Source organism: Boleophthalmus pectinirostris, unplaced genomic scaffold (assembly GCF_026225935.1).
Source record: "Boleophthalmus pectinirostris isolate CB_2022bp ecotype Guang Dong unplaced genomic scaffold, ASM2622593v1 HiC_scaffold_21, whole genome shotgun sequence".
In the NCBI taxonomy this organism is placed as follows: domain Eukaryota; kingdom Metazoa; phylum Chordata; class Actinopteri; order Gobiiformes; family Gobiidae; genus Boleophthalmus; species Boleophthalmus pectinirostris.
This window is the reverse complement of record NW_026571175.1, coordinates 33,571,379-33,593,898: the sequence shown is the minus strand read 5'-3', so window position 1 is coordinate 33,593,898 and position 22,520 is coordinate 33,571,379. Positions and strand designations below refer to the sequence as shown.

The 22,520-nt window shown below is 41.2% G+C and overlaps 1 protein-coding gene across 1 annotated transcript in view; it reads left to right on the top strand.

Annotated features, from left to right (window-relative positions):
* gabbr1b (gamma-aminobutyric acid (GABA) B receptor, 1b) overlaps window positions 1–22,520 on the top strand; it is a 654,324-nt gene that overhangs the window by 329,185 nt on the left and 302,619 nt on the right. The window contains exons 8-9 of the mRNA XM_055157144.1: window positions 14,467–14,637; window positions 17,756–17,857. Coding sequence (XP_055013119.1) covers window positions 14,467–14,637; window positions 17,756–17,857 — 273 coding nt within the window. The remainder of the gene's footprint in view (window positions 1–14,466; window positions 14,638–17,755; window positions 17,858–22,520) is intronic.

Genomic DNA, 22,520 nt, shown 5'->3' with positions numbered 1-22,520 from the left:
TTAAAACAATAGCTCCAAGACGAGATACTTCAGCAGGTTTCTGTAAATGACGCTCGAAAATAAACTTGTGACGTGGTAAAACTCTTTAGCTCTTTAGTCTACATCAAGGGTGTCAAACATACGGCCCACGGGCTGGATCCGGCCCTCCAAGACCTTTAATCTGGCCCTCGGCTGATTTTCTGCTAAAATATTTAAATGATATTTTCTATTAAAATCTTGTTAATTTTCTGTGGTGCTTATCACAGCAGCGTCTCCAGCGTCTCTGTACGTGGCCCCTCCCACCAGAGCAGCACAAATGAAGACTTGTCTCTGTCCAAACGCTCTTAAAGGACGATCGTTTTGACTGTTGACCGTGACACCCTCATCAGAGAAATGTCCAACATGAGAAAAGTGGAGCCAAGTGCAAGATTTTCCAATAAAAATTCACTTATTCCTATTTGCTTCACCTAACTTCACTGTTTTGACCAAAAAACGTTGTCGTGTGGACAGGCCCAGACTCGTGTGTGTCTCTCTGAAGCTCTACACATTATCATTCTGGAATGGCTCTCGCTAAAAGTGATTGGAAAACACTTGAGTGCTTCCCTTTTTCACTTCCGCACAAACCTCATGCTGCTGTGTGACTTGCCGCCCTCCACCTGTCGAGGCTTAATCACAAATAGAGGTGTGCAAAAATATGTAAATATCAGTGTAAATGACAGTGATATCAGCAGCAGTGAAACGCCATCGTTACGGTTCCGAATGTCGGGACAGGCCCGGAGGTGCGCCCGTGTAAACCGTCGAGTAACCGCGGGCGCAGAGCTCAGCGCCGCAAGGAGCTCATCACAGCTGACACTCTGTCCCACTCTGCAGATGCCCTGCTCCACGGGCTCAGGGTTCTCTCAGGAGCAGTCCTAGACTCCAAGTCCTAGTCCTGGTTTAGTCCTGGTTTAGTCTGGTTTAGTCCTGGTTTAGTCCTGGTTTAGTCCTGGTTTAGTCCTGGTTTAGTCCTGGTTTAGTCCTGGTTTAGTCCTGGTTTACCTGGTTTAGTCCTGGTTTAGTCCTGGTTTAGACCTGGTTTAGACCTGGTTTAGCCTGGTTTAGACCTGGTTCAGCTCTGGTTCAGACCTGGTTCAGACCTGGTTCAGTCCTGGTTCAGCTCTGGTTTAGTTCTGGGTTAGACCTGGTTTGGATCCTGGTTCAGTCCTCGGTTCAGTTCTGGTTTAAACCTGGTTCAGTCCTGGTTTAGTTCTGGTTCAGACTTGGTTCAGTCCTGTTCAGCTCTGGTTTAGTTCTGGGTTAGACCTGGTTTGGATCCTGGTTTAGACCTGGTTTAGTCCTAGTTTAGACCTGGTGTAGTCCTGGTTCAGCTCTGGTTTAGTTCTGGTTTAGAACCTGGTTTAGTCCTAGTTTAGTCCTGGTTTAGTCCTGGTTTAGTCCTGGTTTAGTCCTGGTTTAGACCTGGTTCAGTCCTCGGTTCAGTCCTCGGTTCAGTTCTAGTTTAAACCTGGTTCAGTCCTGGTTTAGTTCTGGTTCAGACCTGGTTTAGTCCTGGTTTAGTCCTGGTTTAGACCTGGTTTAGTCCTGGTTTAGTCCTGGTTAGTCCTGGTTAGACCTGGTTAGTCCTAGTTTAGACCTGGTTTAGTCCTAGTTTAGACCTGGTTTAGTCCTAGTTTAGACCTGGTGTAGTCCTGGTTTAGTCCTGGTTTAGACCTGGTTTAGTCCTAGTTTAGACCTGGTTTAGTCCTGGTTTAGTCCTGTTTAGTCCTGGTTTAGACCTGGTTTAGTCCTAGTTTAGACCTGGTTTTAGTCCTCGTTTAGTCCTGGTTTAGTCCTGGTTTAGACCTGGTTTAGTCCTAGTTTAGACCTGGTTTTAGTCCTGGTTTAGTCCTGGTTTAGACCTGGTTTAGTCCTAGTTTAGACCTGGTTCAGACTTGGTTCAGTCCTGGTTCAGCTCTGGTTTAGTTCTGGTTTAAACCTGGTTTAGTCCTAGTTTAGTCCTGGTTTAGTCCTGGTTTAGTCCTGGTTTAGACCTGGTTTAGACCTGGTTCAGCTCTGGTTCAGTCCTCGGTTCAGTTCTGGTTTAGACCTGGTTCAGTCCTGGTTTAGTTCTGGTTCAGTTCTGGTTCAGACCTGGTTCAGACTTGGTTCAGTCCTGGTTCAGCTCTGGTTTAGTTCTGGGTTAGACCTGGTTTGGATCCTGGTTTAGACCTGGTTTAGTCCTAGTTTAGACCTGGTTTAGTTCTGATTCAATTCTGGTTCGGTCCAACCTTAGTCCTGGCTCAGTCTTGGTTTAGTCCTGGTTGAGTCTTGGTTTAGTCCTGGTTTAGACCATATATGGTGCAAAAGTTCCGTGTCTTTACTCGCTGTTTTATTTGTTGATCAGCCACAGTTATTTTATTGAGAGTAACTTAAAGTACTGTAATATTTAACATTTTAAATACAGTAAGATTATATTGTAATGAATTACTTTAAAATGACAATAACAAGTCATAAATAACACGTGACAGTTCTGAAGTAACTCGCCCAACAGTGTTTACAAATGAAATAAAAGTCACCTCAGGTTAGATTTCCTCATGGATCAGAATGTTTTTCAGTCCCTTGTGTTTCCCGCGGGTTCGTTCTGTCCATTTCTGTTCAGTCTGTGCACATTTTCTTTATATTGAGTGAATCTGCAGCAGGTCTCTGAGGCCCATCCTCTCTCTTACACATTTTCTGCTCTAGTTGTGCGTCGTGTCGGTGCTGCACACTCAGAGTAATGGGACTGAGCTCTTGTTCTGATAACGTCATGTCGTCGTGTTCATGTTTACAGCTCTCAGCCCGCTGCTCCGCACACATTTACATTTGGTTTACACAACAAACACAGACACACGCGATGATGTACGACCGTGTTAGGAGTGATGGGGCCTGGTTTGAGCGCTGTGTAAATCTGACGCTTCCATGCAACGTAAAGACAACTCCTGGTGCTTAGAGAAGACCTGTTCCTTTTAACCCTGTTATGCCGGACGTACACTGTGTGATATTTTCGGTCGTGTCATTCAGCCCCAGCTTAAACTGTACGACCAAATCACAGGGTTTAAAAGTTCACAGCTCACGAATCATGTTCTCACGCTGTACGAACCGATGCTCTGATGCGACCTGCCTGTGCACACTGTACGATCACGTAACGACCGGAGTTGTTGTTCCAGAAGTAGAAAACCACGAAGAAGAAATTGGAAAACCACAGACGTGCGGAGACACAATGTTGATCCAGGCAAAAAACAGACGCGCTGCCCTGGCAATTTGTGCCTTTCTCTGCACAGACAAGCCCAAAAAGAAGAGGCGACGACACTTCGGGTTGTCAGTTCTTCAGAAGGAACTGGAGGTAAGTAGCATCAGGTTTTTCACCAAACCTCTGTTCTGTTGCTGTTACGGCCCCAGGCCTTAGATTGTCATTTGTTCTGTGTGTTCTAAATAAGTCTGCTGACACACCTGGATTCCTGCTGCAGGAGCCCTGGTTCGTGATTGGTGGGGCAGGTCGACGCCCACCTCACCTGCAGCCACCGCCCCCTATTTAAGGACCAGCACCTGTTCGGGGCTTCTGGCCTCGGTGGCCAGTCTGCCATTTTGTGTGTTTAGTTAGTGTGCCTTTTTTGATTTGATCACTCGATTCTGTCTGTGGGTTTATGTGGTTTAATTTCGGGACTTGTGTTTTAGTTTAGTGTGCGTCCCTAAGTTTTACCACTTGTTTTTGTGTAAACCTGCGTGACCCCTTTTGTAGCACAAAACTCTGTTTATTCTGTTGTTCTGTTTCTTAGTTTAGGTTGTTTTCTGTATATTTTAGTCTGTTTTGTAAATTTACCTTTCAATTCCTGTTAATTAAACATTATTTAATTTATTCCATTTTACATCTTGGTTTTATTTTTGTTACTTCCCTCACCCAAACGAGCTGGGTCGTAACAGTTGCTCGATTATTCCTGTGTCCAAAACACTCGCCGGCTCCATCGTCCACAACTTCATATCCTGCTTCTGCTTCTGTGTCTGCACATGCTCAGTCTGGCTCGTGGAACGACTTCAACAGAGTGAAACCCTCACGAGAGGCGACTGGATTTCAAACAAGTTTGATTTTCTTGCGACCTACGAATGCCGATCTGGAGCTGGTCGTGAAGTATTAATCGGTTTTCTTTACCCCATGTTTACTACACGAAGCACGACTTACGATGAAGCCAAAACTCGGCCCGATCCCCAAAACAGTCGCACGAGTGAAAAATCGTCTCAAAAAGGGTCAAAAATCACACAGTGTACACCCGGCTTTAGTTATTTACCATCAACACTCACCCTCTGGAAGTTTTATTTGGAGTGATTCGTGCACATTTGAGCAATCTTTAATCAAATACCTTATTTTAGACTATTGACTAAGTTGCTCCGAAGTAGTTTCAAACATCCGCAGAGCAAACGTAGAAGATCCTAACAAACCGTGGACTCCAACAAGTTCAACAACACATCGAGACTCTTGGAGGTTTTCATCTTTTCTGCTGTGAATGACCCAGGAGTTTCCACCAAGTCATTGTGGATATCGCCCAAGTGAATATTTGTCCAGGTAGTTGGTGATTCCGACCAGAAATTTGGTTTGGTTTCACCTTTTGTAGAGGTTGAAAAGGGTGATTTGTCGTCCGTCGATGCTTATGACCAATTTCTGGTCAAATGGTCTTGGGTCCTCTGCCGTTAGAGTGGATAAATAACCGGGATCAATACCCTTTACGTGCTTTCTCGCTCCGTCCGTCATGTTGAATTAGTGTTTCTTGCCGCCGACCAAAATAATTCCCAGCATGCAACGCGCGCTTTTGTCAACAATGAAACTCGCCTATACAATTTCTTAATCGATGATAAACACAGGATTGTCGTGTGGTCATTTCGGTACAAAAACCTGCTGCTCTCTCTGTCTGTGTGATGTGCAGCTTTAGGAGGTTTTGACTCTTCGCTGCGATGACATTTACGGTTTTCTAACGAGGAAGTCGGCGCACTTGTTTCTTTTATTGAGTCGTTTTAGATGAACTTTTCGATTTAAAACATGTAAATTGTAACATAATCGTCCACGGGTGTCAGAGATTATAACTGTAGCACAATATTTACTGTCTTAAAACATAAAAAAACAGAACTTTAACGGGTTGCAGTGGTCTAAAGTTAGAAAGAAAAAACGGCAAATAGCTACTAAATATTTGTTATGTGTAAAAACAGTTTCTATTTCCGTCTCTTTAGACCGGGCGGACTTCTCAGACAGTCCCTAAAGGTTTGTCTTGGTATCAGCCCTGGTCTAAATATGGGTCAGAGCTGCAGTAGGAGCTGCGCGGTGACGGATATAGCCGCCCTGATGTAAAATGAATGAACGCAGGATTTTTTTTTGTTCCGTTTTTGCACGAGCTCTTCCCCCCCGGAGCGCGGACATGAGCGGCGCACTGGCGGTGGTGGTTTCCTCTCCCTCACAGCCGCACCACAACACCAACACAGAGGAAACTAACACGAAAACACACAAGACGCTTCAAAAAAACAACACCAAGATTTAAAGGAAGAGAGGAAAGCTGCCTCCAGAGTTCAGAACTAGAGATTAATGTTAAAGGCGAGCGTGCCTATGTTCCCTCATTTCCTTTATTATCAATTTCCATCAGAATTTATCCTCATTTTTCTCAATTTGGTCGTCACAACCAACTTATTCTCCAGCAGACTACAGATGTAATGTAAAGGTCATGGTTCAAAGGATCCTAGGTTGAAATGATTCTAAATCACAGGTGTCAAACATAAGGCCCGGGGGCCAGATCCGGCCCTCCAAGACCTTTAATCTGGCTCTTGGCTGATTTTCAACTTAACTATTTTAATTAAAATATTGGTAATTTTCTGCGGTGTTTATCACAGCAGCGTCTCCAGCGTCTCTGTACGTGGCCCCTCCCACCAGAGCAGCACAAATGAAGACTTGTCTCTTTCCAAACGCTCTTAAAGGACGATCGTTTTGACTGTTGACCGTGACACCCTCATCAGAAAAATGTCCAAAAATGAGAAAAGTGGAGCCGAGTGCAGGATTTTCCAAGACAAACTGACTTTATTCCTATTTACATACAAGTTCATGTTAAAATATTGCGTTGAAATTGCATTTTTCTTAAAGTTTCAGGTTGTTCATAATAATATAATATTTTGTAAAAGAAAGAGTTCATCAATTTAAAAAGATTTCTGTAATAGATTTGCGTTTCTCTGCACAAATATTTGAACTTATTGTTATTTTTGAGGTTTATATGACATGAGTTTTCTGATCCGGCCCCTTTGGGATCAGAGTTGGTTGGATATGACCCCCCTGCTCTAAATCATCCCTTTAAATGCAGTATAAAAATAAAAACGACTTGATTTAGAGTTTGTATGTCTTTATTTATATAGTGCTTTTCACAGACATACGTCGCAAAGACACTTTTACAGAGCATTTTTCATAGATTCATTATTCTTTTTTCTCCACACCCGGTGGTGGTAAACTACTATTGTAGTTACAGCTGCCCTAGGGCATACTGACGGAAGAGCGGCTGCCATGCCATCGGCGCCATCAGACCCTCCGACCACCACCATCACTCCCGCACACACCACTTTTATACTTCATAATTTAGAGAAAAATCTTAGAAATAACAGAACACAGAGCAGAGGGAACATAGGGCCGTGTCCTATAATACACAAAATGGATTTTTTAGAGCTTTGAGTCATGTGATAATGTCGTTTCTCCCCCAAAACAGACCTGGAGTTGTGTTTTGTTTCATTCACACATGTTTCTCTTTATTATGAGTCTCCATGGATGGGCAATTCCAGGTCTGAATTCATACCAGTGATTTTAGTGAAGATGTATGGAGTTTAAAAACACAGTGGAGTATTACATTACCACATTTACTACAGGGCAGCTGCGGGGTCTTAAAAGTCTTAAAAAGGTCTTAAATTTCATGTTCCTAGGTGTTGTGGCGATAGGCCCCAGATCCTCCTTTTGCCATATCTGTTTAGATCCGTGTGTGTGTGTGTGTGTGTGCGTGTGTGTGTGTGTGTGTGCGTGTGTGTGTGGTGAATTCAATTTAAAATGGCACCTGGATCCCCTCCTGCTGATTGGTGGAAGCCATAACACCTGACCAGTCCTGGGCCTACACCTGGAGGACCAGCCCTATAGAAGGACCCGCCCCCTGTCACTCAGGGCAGCTGTTCTGTCTGTGGATTTGCCTGCACCTTTGTTGTGTCTCTCAGTGTATTTTGTTTGAGACGCTAGAGTCTTTGTGACTTAGGCTGTGTTCAGACTGCAGCCTGAAGTGACCCAAATCTGATTTTTTGGCCCCTATGTTCCTGTATCTGATCTTTTAATGTCAGTCTGAACCACACAGATCCAGATTTTTTTCAAATGTGACCCAGGACACTTGGATATGTGCTCCTGAAACTGATACATATCTGATCTTTTCACATGTGACTTCAGTCTGAACGGTCAAAGTGCATTCATCCACCTACACGTTATCAACAAGACACAAACGTCACTATTCTGCGCTGAAGTAGGAGAAAATTGTTAATGAACTCTGTGTCACTGAAGTGAAGCACATCACCACTCACCACTCTTGGCTCCGTCTCCACATCCACACGTTCCTTTCACAGACGTCGCTGCCGCTGCCCCACAAAACACCACGACCAAAAACCTCGTCCTTCTCCTTCTCAATCTCCTCCTTAAAACAAGTAAGTTGTTCATGTTCTGGCTCCGGTACGAGAGGAACTTTAAAATCTCCAGGTGCTCGATGCTGCGTCCATGTTTGGACAACTTCTGTAAACACAGAGACGCTCGCTGCGGTTGACGTCGTCGTGTCTCCAGTGTCACATGTGGGACACTTTTAGGTCGGTTATTGTTCACACTGGAGTCACATACAAGTCACATTTAACTGGAAATGTGAACGACCTCGCAAAAACATCAGATTTTCCAAAAAAATCGGAATTGAGCGTTAAGCCCTGCAGTCTGAACGTAGCCTACGAGACTGGTTTTGTTTTTGTGTTGTCATTTTGTATACTTTGTTTTAACCTACTTTAGTTATACATTTAGCCATTCTGTTTAGAGCCTCTTTTTGTTAATTATTGGAAATATCATCTTCACAACTTTAGTTTTTCCATTTTTAAATCTTGGTTATTTTGTCACTTCCCCCTGTCCCTCGGTCGTAACACTAGGTTAAGGCCTTAAAAAGTTTAAAATTTCATTCGTCTATTTTTTTGTAAACTCAACCGGGCTGCAGTGCGATGTTAAATGGAGGGAGGAAAAAACAACAATGTGAAATCTTGTAACTTGAATGAACGTCTAATTTGGAGTATGTGCAAACAGTACTTTGGTTTCTGGCACCGGCGGGAATGAATAAACAATCAGCAGAGTGGAGGAAGACGTTGGATGGATCATGGGGAAGTGTTTAATCCACAGTGGCTCTTAGATTCTAGATTTAGTAGAATTGGATCTGGTGTTTTTCCGCCCGCATAATGGGTGCGATGTTGGTCTTAATTTTCATTTAAGTGGTCTTAAAAAGTCTTAAATTTGGGGTAGTGAAATGTGGGGACACCCTGTACTACCACAGAGTTTTTTCAGTTTAAGAAAATAACACAACTAAATATAAATGTGCAGGGTTTGTGTGTGGAACATGTGTGAATGAAACAAAACTCAACTCCAGGTCTGTTTGTGATGAGGAAACGACTTTATAACATAGATCATAAAATAGTCTGATATTGACCCTTTACGCTTTGGGTTATGTTCATGTACAAACCTTAACTTTCTTAATTAAAGGGTCCGAGCTTCTTCTAGTTTGATGTACCAGAGCTAACATGACTTTGCCGTGTTTCCTTCAAATGCAAATGTCTGTCTGGTGTTTAAAATCATTCATGTTACTGCTGCTCTTCCGCTAAAACAGTTTGTTTCTCTGAGTTCTGAAACCACCTCCTGAGCCACTCGATCCACTGAACACTGCGAGTGAAGGGTCCCTAAACGCAGTGTTACGACCAAAAAAAGTCCCAACATAATTAAGAAGAACACAGAAACAAAGTTAAGGATCAGAGATGTTTTTTTTTTTTTGTTTTCTGACATTGTAGATGTTTTGAAACTAAAAAAGAAACCCTTAACCCGTGCCCAAAAAGAACTAACAAAAACAGGACAGCCACGGTGTCTTAAAAAGGTCTTAAATTTCATGTTCCTAAATTAAGGCCTTAAAAAGTCTTAACTTATGTTATTCAAGTCTTATTTTTTTCACAAAAGTCTTCAATTTCATTAGTCTATTTTTTTGTAAACTCACTGTAGTGCAAATGTTAAATGGAGGGAGGAAAAAACAACAACGTGAAATCACATAATGTGAATGAACGTCTAATGTGGAGTGTGCAACAATACTTTGGTTTTTGGCGCCGGCGGCAATGAATAAATAATCAGTAGAGTGGAGGAAGATGTTGGATGGATCATGGGGAAGTGTTTAATCCACAGTGGCTCTTAGGCTGTGTTCAGACTGCAGCCTGAAGTGACCCAAATCTGATTTTTTGGCCTCTTTGTGACCTGTATCTGATCTTTTAATGACAGTCTGAACGACACAGATCAGATTTTTTCAAATGTGACCCAGGACACTTGGATATGTGCTCCTGAAACTGATACATATCTGATCTTTTGACATGCGACTTCAGTCTGAACGGCCAAAGTTTATTCGTCCGACCTACACGTTATCAACAAGACACAAACGTCACTATTCTGCGCTGAAGTAGGAGAAAATTGTTAATGAACTCTGTGTCACTGAAGTGAAGCACATCACCACTCACCACTCTTGGCTCCGTCTCCACATCCACACGTTCCTTTTACAGACGTCGCTGCCGCTGCCCCACAAAACACCACGACCAAAAACCTCGTCCTTCTCCTTCTCAATCTCCTCCTTAAAACAAGTAAGTTGTTCATGTTTTGGCTCCGGTACGAGAGGAACTTTAAAATCTCCAGGTGCTCGATGCTGCGTCCATGTTTGGACAACTTCTGTAAACACAGAGACGCTCGCTGCGGTTGACGTCGTCGTGTCTCCAGTGTCACATGTGGGACACTTTTGGGCCATTTAATGTTCACACTGGAGTCACATACAAGTCACATTTAATTGAAAATGTGAACGACCTCGCAAAAACATCGGATTTCACAAAAAAATCTGGAATTGAGCGTTAAGCCCTGCAGTCTGAACGTAGCCTTAGATTCTAGATTTAGTTCTGTAGTTGGTTGGTCATTATTAGAATTGGATCTGTTTATTTCACCCGCATAATACGTGCGAAGTTGGTCTTTTAATTTTCATTTAAGTGGTCTTAAAAGGTCTTTAAAAACTCTTAAATTTGGGGTAGTCAAACCTGGGGATGCCCTGAAAAAGTAACAACACAAAGGTGGACCTGATGAGCCAAACGGAACAAAAAGGCGCGACACTGGACCAACCCCGTACAGAGCCGTGGAAGCCGGTGCCAGCACCTGTAACTAAAGACAAAAAACCCAACAAACCTAAACCCAACGGAAAAGCGAAAACAGTTTGGAAATGAGGATAAAAATGAGCTACAAAAACATAACTTACAAAAACAAAACTAGGGGAAAAATGCTACAAAAATATAGACAATAAAAAACGGGGAAAACAAAAAGGTGCACAAACGTAACAGCAGGACGGCATTTGGAAACTCAGGCTTTTCACGCTCGGCCGTCCGTCGGTGGAACATGTCACCAACAGAGATGATCACACGGACAAACTCCGGCACGTTCTCGCTCCTGGAGAAACAGCGGCTCCTTTCAAACCAAACCTGCGCCCGTAAAGCGAACAGATGAGTGTCTGGAGAGAGTGTGATGTTCTGGAGTGAATGAAATGAATGATGTTTTTGATAAGGACGGTGTTTTTAAGATGCTGAGAGAACTGGATGTGAAGGAGGATACAGAATTGTTGAAGCTCTGTGAATGTTATAAAAACATTCTCTTTGTATGTTTGATTTTATGAACCTGCTCAGGGACGACAAGTGGAAATAAACACTGGCGCTACAACCTGGTACAATTATCTCTCCTGTTAAGGTTAATATATACTGTGCACTTTCCCTGTCTCATTAAATAAATAAACTAAAACTATACAAACATTTTTACAAAACTATGGGTTCAGGCAAAAAATAAATAAATAAATAAATTATAATATCAGGGCAGCTGTGGGGTCTTAAAAGTCTTAAAAATGGCTTAAATCTCATGTTCCTAAATTAAAGCCTTAAAAAATCTTAAATTATGTTGTCCAAGTCTTATTTTTTTCACAAAGGTCTTAAATTTCATTAGCCTATTTTTTGTAAACTCGATCGGGCTGCAGTGCAACGTTGGAGGAAAAAAAAAAAAAAAACGACAATGTGAAATCACGTAACTTGAATGAACGTCTAATTTGGAGGATGCGCAAACAGTGCTTTGGTTTCTGGCGCCGGCAGCAGTGAGTAAACAACCTGCAGAGTGGAGGAAGACGTTGGATGGATCATGGGGAAGTGTAGGTTTGTGTTGCTTGGTCATTATTAGAATTGGATCTGGTGTTTTTCACTCTCATAATGGGTGTGATGTTGGTCTTAATTTTCATTTAAGTCGTCTTAAAAAGTTCTTTACAAAACTTAAATATGGGACAAACCTGGGCATACTCTAAATTACAGGTGTCAAACATAAGGCCCGGGGGCCAGATCCGGCCCTCCAAGACTTTTAATGAGGCCCTTGGGTGATTTTCTACTAAAATATTTAAATTATATTTTCTATTAAAATATTGGTGATTTTCTGCGGTGCTTAGCCTCTGTACGTGGCCCCTCCCACCAGAGCAGCACAAATGAAGACTTGTCTCTTTCCAAACGCTCTTAAAGGACGATCGTTTTGACTGTTGACCGTGACACCCTCATCAGAAAAATGTCCAAAATGAGAAAAGTGGAGCCGAGTGCAGGATTTTACAAGAAAAATTGACTTATTCCTATTTGCAAACAAGTTCATGTTAAAATATTGTGTTGAAATTACATTTTTCTTAAAGTTTCAGGTTCTTCATAATATTATAATATTTAGTAAAAGAAAGAGTTCATCAATTTAAAAAAGATTTCTGTAATAGATTTGTGTTTCTCTGCACAAATATTTGAACTTATTGTTATTTTTGGGGTTTATATGACATGAGTTTTCTGATCCGGCCCCTTTGGAATCAAAGTCGGTTGGATACGGCCCCCGGACCAAAATGAGTTTGACACTCCTGGTCTAAATATACATTTTGGAGCAAATTTGTCACTTATTACCTGGTCCCTGAAGAGTTGACCAGGTTTTGTTTTCACCCTGTGTGTCTGTGTGTGTCTGTGTGTCCACCCGTAATAATTCCGCCATTTATGGACCGATTGTCACCAAATTTAGTTTGTGGATCAAGCCCCCGTACCCGGTGCCGCAAAAAAAGTTTGGTGACGATCCGAGGTCATTTGAGGTCACACGGGTCAATTGAAAGGTCACGCCATTATAAAGGATCGGCAATTTCTGAACCATCTGCGGGCTAAAATATTCACCCAATCATCACACAAGTTGGCGCACACATGACCGGGGAATGGGCTGGGCTCCTCATAAGCTGCTTCCGTGGTGATGAACTGGCCCCACCGATGCCTCATGGGGGACCAGGTTACTGTCTCTGATTGCACTTGTTAGAATTGGATCTGGTGTTTTTCGCCCGCATAATGGGTGCGAATTTGGTCTTAATTTTCATTTAAGTGGTCTTAAAAAGGTCTTAAAAACTCATAAATTTGGGGTAGTCAAACCTGGGGACACCCTGAATGTACATTTTGGAGTAAATTTGTCACGGACTGATTAAAGATACCATTAAGTTACTTTTATTGATGATCATAGAACAACCAAAAAGCAAAAAGTGTATTTTTTTTTATACCACGTCAAGTCTCAATTTGTTTTAGACTAAAAACATCCTCTGTTAGTGGGAAACTATCACGCAGGTAAACTGGACTCAAATGCAACACAAGTACACAGGCAAACAAAGTCTAATAAAGTTTAATAACAGAAAGTGTCTTGTAACAGGTAATATGTTTAATATGGCAAATCAGACTGAAAAAAACAACAAAGAAATATACAATGTATTTAATGTGAAATAAATTATCTTCCAAAACTGGGAAATATGCTGGGATTAAGCTCAAACAGGTACTAAAAACGGGAAAAAGGTGATTGTACAAAATGCAAACAATAGAATACAGTTTCAGTGTTTTGGATAAAGAGTTTGATTGTCTTGACAACAGTTTAGCAAAGACTGAATGAGCAGAGGGAGTAGATACAGACCAGCCTGGGATGATTGGGGAATGAGTGGAAGTAGGGCTGGGCGATATGGATCAAAAAATATATCTCGATATATTTTGCTATATCTCGATATACGATATATATTTCGATATATGTTCAAGAAAAAATAACCCCCTAAAACTGAAAACTGCAAAAACAAATCTGCCAAATACAACAAGGTCCTTTTTTTTTTTTTTTATTGAAGTGTAAGAGGTCGGCAGTTCATAAAACCCTAATTACATAAATAATAATTTAACTGTAAAATAAAAGAAATAATACATATTTCCTTCTTTTCATTCATAAATAAAACAACTCATCTTTGCATTTACTCTGTTCTCCAAACCAGAACCAGAACCATGAGCTCATTTAGCAGAAGAAGCTCAGGATGTTCCTTATTTTAACAGATCCATGTTATTATCCAGCAGTGAGGAGCTCTGAGGTTTAATCCCACAATCCACTGCAGATCAAACCCAACGTTTCCAAACACTATTGTACAAGTGACACTGCAGCAGATTATTAATTAAAATCTTCTGCATAAATAAACTTTACAATATATAAAGCATAACGACTCTAGAGCCACATCAGCCCGTTTGAGATAATAATGTGTTTAATGCAGTTTTGCGCACGTGTGTTTACATTTTACAGAAACGAAACTTAAGCGCATGACTCATTTGCATAAACAGCAAACTTCTCATGCAGCTCAGCTCGTTTAGCTTCTTTCGGGCTAAAGGACGCGACTCGGTGGAATATGAGGATGTGCTGCTGCTGATGGTTTTGTCTGTAAATGGTGGAAAAGGTTCGTGGTGCTTGAAGCTTTTCACTGGCACCAACTTTGGGCGTTCACGGCGACAGTGACGAGTGAAGGAGACACGAAATCAGGGAGGCGGAGGCAACGAGAGAGAAGATAAACAAGCGAAGCGGCGAAATCAGAATTGAATATAAGCATTATATCGATATATACGATATGTCAGAATTCATCTCGATATGTTTAAAATATCAATATATCGCCCACCCCTAAGTGGCAGCTGTAGGAAAAGGAGGGAGGACGACCTGAACAGACTGGGAAACGGAGCTGGACTGGGGAAAAACATGTGAACAAAAGGCAGGACTGTGACAGAAACACTCTTATACAACACCCGTCTGTTTTTGTCATAACTTGTATTTCGTTTGTGTGTTTTCAGTTGTCGTACGGCTCCAGCTCCCCCGCCCTCTCCAACCGCCAGCGCTTCCCCACCTTCTTCAGGACCCACCCCTCGGCCACGCTCCACAACCCCACTCGGGTCCAGCTCTTTCAGAAGTGGAAGTGGACCAAGATCGCCACCATCCAGCAGACCACCGAAGTCTTTACATCTGTGAGTCGCACCACTGCACTTGTCACTTAAACGTCTGATATTACGCAAAATGGACTCTCGTGAGATTTAAGGCATGTTATAATAATGTTACCTCCTCAAAACCTGGAGCTCTGCCTGGAGACTGGAGTTAAGTTGAGTAACACTTTATTATTAGTCTGTCTACATCTCCAAAGCTCTAAACGCTCTGTTGCACCTTGTGATGTCATGCAGTGGTAGTTTTCAAGTTAACAGCTTCTTTTACCTTCAGTTCAACAGAGATTGGCAATTCCAGAGCTGAAATCGTTCAAATGATTCTAGTGAACAGGGTTTGCACTAGGGATGGGCATTCGATGAAATGTTCTTAATCGATCGTTGGAAGAATTAACGATCGATTATTGATTAATCATTAACATTTTTATATTAAAATGATCATCATTATTATTACTATCTGCACTACTAATCTGCATAAATAAATTCAACTTTACGACATATAAACCGTAACGACTCTAGAGCCACATCAGCCCGTTTGACATTATAATGTGTTTAATTCAGTTTTGTTCAACTCTCACAGAAACGAAACTTAAAACCACATCGCTAATTTGCATAAACTCAGCGAAGATAAAACTACAGCTCTTGTGTCGCTGATGTGGTTCAACTTCCGTCGGATTAAAAGACATGACTCAGGTGAATACAGGTTAGTGTGACCAGATTTGCGTTTGTCAAAACCAGGACACCGTACGGGGGGAGGGAGGTGGGGACTCGTCATCGACATTGAGCGACTCTCACCTGGTAAAACTTTTTCCCGCTGGACACAGAAACATATGTGCTGCTTTATACACTGTGCACATGGACTCACACTTGTCCCGAACGCAACGGAAAGCGTGGAATTTCTTGTACAAGTCATCGTTGCACATCGTTCGCATTTGCGCTTCAGTACGTTGCAGACTGATCGACATGTACAGACCTGTTTGTTCACGCTACACAGAGCGACCTACATTCGGTTTGTCGATTAAAATGAACGTAATCGATGAAATTCTTAATGATCAATTATCTATTAATCGACTAATCATGCCCATCCCAAGTTTGCACGGTCACGGAAATCCTTGAAAAGTCATGGAAAATGAAAATGTAATTTACCAGGCCTGGAAAAGTCATGGAATTTTAGTATCTCTTTAACACAGCTACATCGTTCTGTTAAGTTCTCATTAGACTATTCTGATTATTTCTGAACGTCTGCGCCTTTTGTTTAAAAGAGACGACAATAAATGCACTGACAGGATTTTGAATGTTAAAAAAAACTATAAAACCAAACCATAAGGTGAGTGGAAAAGGTTAACATCTCATATTTAGCCCTAAAAAGTAAAAGTATGATCAATTCTGCACTTGTAGGTGTCGTAAAGTCATGGAAAATTCACTTTAGGTCATGAAAAAGTCATGGAAAAGTTTTGAAAGTGAAAAAGAGTGGGAATCCTGACTGAAGGTGTTGGGAGTTTAAAAGCACAGTGGAGCAAGTACTTTCTTTTCTTTATTACCACATGACATCAGACAAAACTCAGCCTAAATATGCAAGGTTTGTGAATTAAACAACACAACTTGAGTATGTTTTTGAATAGAAAACAGCATTTTAACATAGATAAGAAAAGAGTCTTTAAGGGCCTGTTTACATGAGAACTCTTGCAAGTAAAAATTACAAAATATTTTATCAGAAGTGCCTTTTGTTTAGACGGTGACGGCGTTTTTGGAGCATAAAAACACAAAAATCTGAACCCACCCTCCAGAGTGGAAAGTTGAACACGCTCCACCGTAGCGTTTCCGTCTACACTGCCCAAGACGCAAAACTCTGGTCAGATCTGCTCAGGTCGCGTACTTGTTTACGTCACATACATCACTATCTAGCACAGGGGTGGGCAAACTACGGCCCGGGGGCTGTATACGGCCCTTTAAACCTTTTAATCCGGCCCGCCGAACTGGAAGAAATTATAAAAATAAACCTTGTTGATGTTTTATTTGTCATGCATTTCCATCGTTTCCCAGTAGATGGCGCACTACATATACGTTGAGGTGCTGCGTATTATATTGGCCGCAATACTTTATGGGAAAGTGTTCTTACAGGAGTTATTCGGACCATGAGTGAAGTAGTTGGTGTTCAAGATATAAGACTGCACTGCTTCCATTTTAAGTTGGTAAAAGTAAAACTTAGAAAACTTGAAGATTCTGAGATGTAAATGTCAATATGTGTGTGAACGTTGAGCTCATGGTGTTTATTTCCCTGTCGTGTGCAGTGGAACAGATTTATTCACTTTTATGTGTCTGAATCGTTCACAGAAATGTCAAAGCGTCTGAAGTTCTATATAAACGTGATGATGTAATGAAGCTGAGCTCTTAACACGTTATGTCTTATTTTCTGTCCGGCCCTTCAGCCAAACTTTAGGACCCTATGTGGCCCGCGAGCCAAAAAGTTTGCCCACCCCTGATCTAGCATCATCACCGAGCCGCCTGGCGTGCAAACACAATCGAATTCCACACACTTTTGCGTCAGCGTATGCACACAGATATCCTCCTGAAAACACTCGTCTAAACGCGGAATAAAAAGTGAAGACGCGGCGCCTCTTTTGCGTCTTCTGTTCAGACGGTCATCATAAAAACATAGCCTGAGTTTGGAAGATAATATTTATATTTTATCGGCTATCGGACTTGAATCTCAAACACTGACTAAAGGCAAGACATTTAACTAACATTAACTTAAATTCATGTGACTAATGAAAATAAACGTACTGGATAAGTTTTAACACTTTTTAAATCATATCATTTGGGTGGTGATGATCAAAATCTGCTCTATATATCGGCCCCCAAATACCTGCAGAGTTTATCGGTCATCAGTTAAATGCGGCTGAACAGGTTTCACATTTGCCATCGACTGGTAAAAATAAATCAAACACACTTGGCATCTTTAAAAAAAATAATAAAAAGCAGTGAAATGTGAGTTCTGCTTCCAGTCCAAAGGCTAAAAAAGACATGAAAGAGGAAACACAAATCTGTTCGCTGTGATTTTAGGGTTTCTCAGGTTTGTCAGAGCCTGCAGTCAGTCTCCGTCTCATGTCTTTGTGCTGAGTTGAATGTTTCGTTGTATTCTCCGCAGACGCTGGACGACCTGGAGGAGCGGGTGAAGGAGGCGGGCATCGAGATCAGCGTCAGACAGAGCTTCCTCACTGACCCCGCCGTGGCCGTCAAGAACCTCAAGGTGATTGCACTTTCTCTCACTAAAATAGGCTGAAGTCATATTTTTTTTGACGCTTCTCCTTTGGTTTCCACACAAATCTCAATGCTGTGACGCGATTGGCCACCCACTCTAGTGTACAGTGTGCTCTCTCCTGAGTTTGTGACTCACACATATCGTGAGAATACATCTTGCTGTGTGAGGTTTGCATTAAAGGTTGTATGGAGGATTTTTTTTGTTTCAAATTGTCAATGATAGATTATAGAGGTGCAGTAGCCTTGTAATTATGATGACCAAAAAAAAGAGAATAAAAATTCATCAACTCTGGACGTGGTGGGGCTAAACATTTGCCAATAGATAACGACACTGCCTCGTTATCTGTGAGCTGACAGGCTGTCAATCAATCTCCCTACGTTTCTAGTGTAACTGACTTGCCTGCGCGCCGCCGGTACGTGGTTTACGTACGACTGTCACGCAGTCCACAGACGCAAGACGCACAGACGCTGTTTACTCCACCAACGCAACAGTTCTTAGCGGCTTTTTTTGACCTATATCTTCCTCGCAGTTCGCACAAAGTTTGTTGCAATGGCGACAAGAATCCAGGAGCAGTTCGCCGCAAAAGAAAGTCCGTTTTTGAGGTCGCTGAAAGAAGAAGACAAGGGGAAAAGCAGCGAAGCCAAACTAAGGTGATTCTTGTAGATTCATTCCAGCGATGGCGCGACTGAAGCAGACGCAGGGTCTAAAGACTGACGCACTGGTCCACAAATTACTCCTGGACAGGAAACTTCTGCTTATTATGAAAACGTACTTTATTTCCAAGAGCGAGACAAACGTTTTTCAGGACACGAAAGCGATATCCTATGTCTGAAAACGTTAATTTTCAAGGCAAAGAAAGAGTCGGCTTGCTGCTGCGTGTTGTAGCTAGTTCATTCGGACTGAATCTCCGCGCAACCTTCTCTGCACCCCTTTCCTGCTCCTCTCCCTGCCCGCTGCTCTCACTTCTCAAGTCCTCAGCTGTTTGTGAATGTGGATTTTGAATATCGAAAATGTGTGTGGATCATTTAAGTTTGTTTTTTTATTTTTTCAATACGAGGACGACTACAAATATATCATTTGCTAGTAATATATTGTGTTTAATGCAGCTTTGTGCACATTTGTTTACGTTTTACAGTTAAAACAAAACTTAAAACCAACATGTTCAGTTCACAGAAAATACATTTGTTCATTAAACTCAAATTCTTCATCTTCAGTGTCACTCGAAAAAACAGCTCGCAGTCCTTTGTGCAGCTTGATGTGGATTCAGCTTCTGTCGGACTCTGCGAGGCTCCTGACTACAGCAGCCGTAATGCTCCGACAATCCATCAACTGGTGCGGCTTTGCAGTTTACCAAAGTCATACTAAAACATTTCGACAGATTTTTAAGCGCTTTGTGCCACATAAAATCGGTTCGAGGTCAGTAAACACAACCAGAATTAATACATAAGACGCACTGTCGATTTTTGAGGAAATGAAAGAATTTTAAGTCGGGCTGAGTATCATTAAAAAGTTGACGATATGATACATAACTCGATACATAGGCCACGATACGATACATACCTCGATACATAGGCCACGATACGATACATACCTCGATACATAGGCCACGATACGATACATACCTCGATACATAGGCCATGGTACGATACATACCTCGATACAGTGCACTTTCGGTTCAGTACGATATTTCAAATCAATTCGATACGGTTCAATAAAAATAAAGGCTAAATCTTGTCTGTGATACTAAAAGTCTTTGTTAAACCACTTCTTGTGCAAAGTTCATATGAAACACAAACATATTTTAATCATCAGAACAGTGAAAATGTCAAATGTGTCGCATAAACAAGTTTTCTTCCTCTGAACAAACAACAAAACTGTAGCTGTGACAAAATTATTCAGTAAAATATACGAAAAATACTCATGGTGATGTATCGATACATCAGCCCACGAAATCAATACTGTATCATCACATCAAACAATACGATATATCGATATTTTGGTATTTTTGCTCACCCCTAATCAGTGTTGGGGAGTAATCGGATTACAAATTATGACAAGTTACTGTTTCAGTGAGTGGTAATTGGATTACAGTTACTTTGTTGGATTACATGGAGGTATTTTCCTGTTTTCACATTTTGGGCTAAACCAGGACTAAACCAGGTCTAAACTAGGTCTAAACTAGGTCTAAAACAGGTCTAAACAGGTCTAAACTAGTCTAAAACCAGTCTAAACAGGTCTAAACTAGGTCTAAAACCAGGTCTAAACAAGGTCTAAAACAGGATTTAACTGGACTAAATCAAGCTGTATGGACCATGTCTCCTCTTCTTCTATCAATAATATTTTTAATTTGGTTCAGTAAAGTCTGGGCTTTTTATTTTCTTTTATCAGACAAAACTTCTTATGTGAAGATTTCCTCGTCTTTGTTTCTCTACAGCAAATCAAATAATCCAAAGTATTCAGATTACATTACTCACTTTAAGTAATTTAATGGATTACGTTACAAACTACATTTTGGTGTATGTAATCTGTAATCTGTAGGGGAATACATTTTAAAAGTCACCTTCCCAACACTGCCCCTAATTTTAAGTGTGCCTTATAGTCCGAAAAATACGGTAATTCGATATATTGTGACGACCCACATGTTACTCTGAGACTTTTGACGATGCGAAATCACGATATTTTCGTTTTTGTTACAGATTTTGTTAAACAGTCCGACATTTCCACACTTTATTGTATTCATTAAAGTGTGAAACCTGCGCTGGGGGCAGAGCTGTCCAAAAATCTCACAAATGGAAAAATGATTTCCGCGGAGTCATTCTGGGTGAAGCTGATCCTCCCTCGGGCTTAAAGCGGACCTCAAATCTGGACAGTTTTCTTAACAGTTTGGAAGTGGCCTGGGGTTGGTTAAATCAGTTCAAATGAGTGGTGGCATTCAAATGGAAAAAGCCCCCCGCGGGACTTCTGATATATGTTTTAATTGAGCTTTGAATGGGGCCGATGGCAGAACACGGGCGCTGTCAGAAAATAATTGTCAGTTTTAATTGAATCATTTCATCGTTGTGATCGTTTAATGGGGCGTCATTTGCATATGGATGAAAAGATGGCAAGACAAATCAAGTCTGTGGAAGCTCTCATCCAGCATGTCACGACGCGAGGCTCCATTTCACATTTAAATGGTCCAGATCGGGATTTATCTGATTTCTTTTTGTTTTTTTTTTTTGCTCTAACTGGTTTTTGCTGCCTTAAAAAGCCTGATAAAAGAATTAATTTGTTTTTTCAAAGGTTCTATATTACGCGAAACTGTCTGGTGTGAGTGTTAAAGCTGCGTTTTGGAACGTTTCTGGTGGAGGCTCCTTCAAATGAGATGTTTTTCCTTTGTCTGGAATGTTCCACAGTATGGCTTTAAACCTTTCTATCTTCATGGAGACGAAAGCAGACCAACTTTACAGGCAGTAACAGATTACATGTACCGGAGTTATGTAATCAGAGTACAAATGATGAGTAACTGTATTCAGTTACAGTTACTGTTTCAGTGAGTGGTAATTGGATTACAGTTACTTTCCTGTTTTCACATTTTGGGCTTTACCCCCCCTTTTTTTTTTTTCTTTTTCTTTTTTTCGGTAATTCCACTCATTGCCGGAAACTAAACCAGGTCTAAACTGGATCTAAACCAGGTCTAAACCAGGTCTTTAAAGCAGGTCTAAACTAGGACTAAACCAGGACTAAACCAGGGCTAAAACCAGGACTAAAACCAGGACTAAAACCAGGACTAAACTAAAACAGGAAAATTTTAAACAGACCTAAACCAGGTCTAAACCAGGACTAAACCAGGACTAAAACCAGGACTAAAACCAGGACTAAACCAGGACTAAACCAGGACTAAACCAGGTCTAAAACAGGACTAACAGGACTAAAAACAGGACTAAACCAGGTCTAAACTAGACCTAAACCAGGTCTAAACCAGGACTAAACCAGGACTAAAACCAGGACTAAAACCAGGTCTAAACCAGGTCTAAACTAGATCTAAAACAGGACTAAAACAGGATTTAACAGGACTAAATCCTGCTGTGTGGACGTGTCTCCTCTTCTTCTATCAATAATATTTTTAATTTGGTTCAGTAAAGTCTGGACTTTTCATTTTCTTTTATCAGACAAAACTTCTCATGTGAAGATTTCCTCGTCTTTACAGCAAATCAAGTAATCCAAAGTATTCAGATTACATTACTCACTTTAAGTCAATTTAATGGATTATGTTACAAACTACATTTTGGGGTATGTAATCTGTAATCTGTAGGGGATTACATTTTAAAAGTCACCTTCCCAACACTGGTTACAGGTCAGATCTGTGGAGTGGCGACCCTGCTCACAGTCAGAATGCCTGTTTTTCTTGGTATTTTTGATCTTTAAAACCATCTGTAATTAATTTTATGTCATACTGTGGAACAATCTGGGCAGAGCAATCTCCATAAAAAGATGCAATTGATGGACCACCAACCAAAAAGTTCCATAGTGCAGCTTTAAGCCATGTCAGGGCCTGTTTACACGAGAATGTGTGTGGGTAAAAACGACAAAATTCTTTATTCGAAGTGCCTTTCGTTTAGATGGTGAAGGTGTTTTCCAACGGACCGAAGAACTACAACGGGAAACGAAT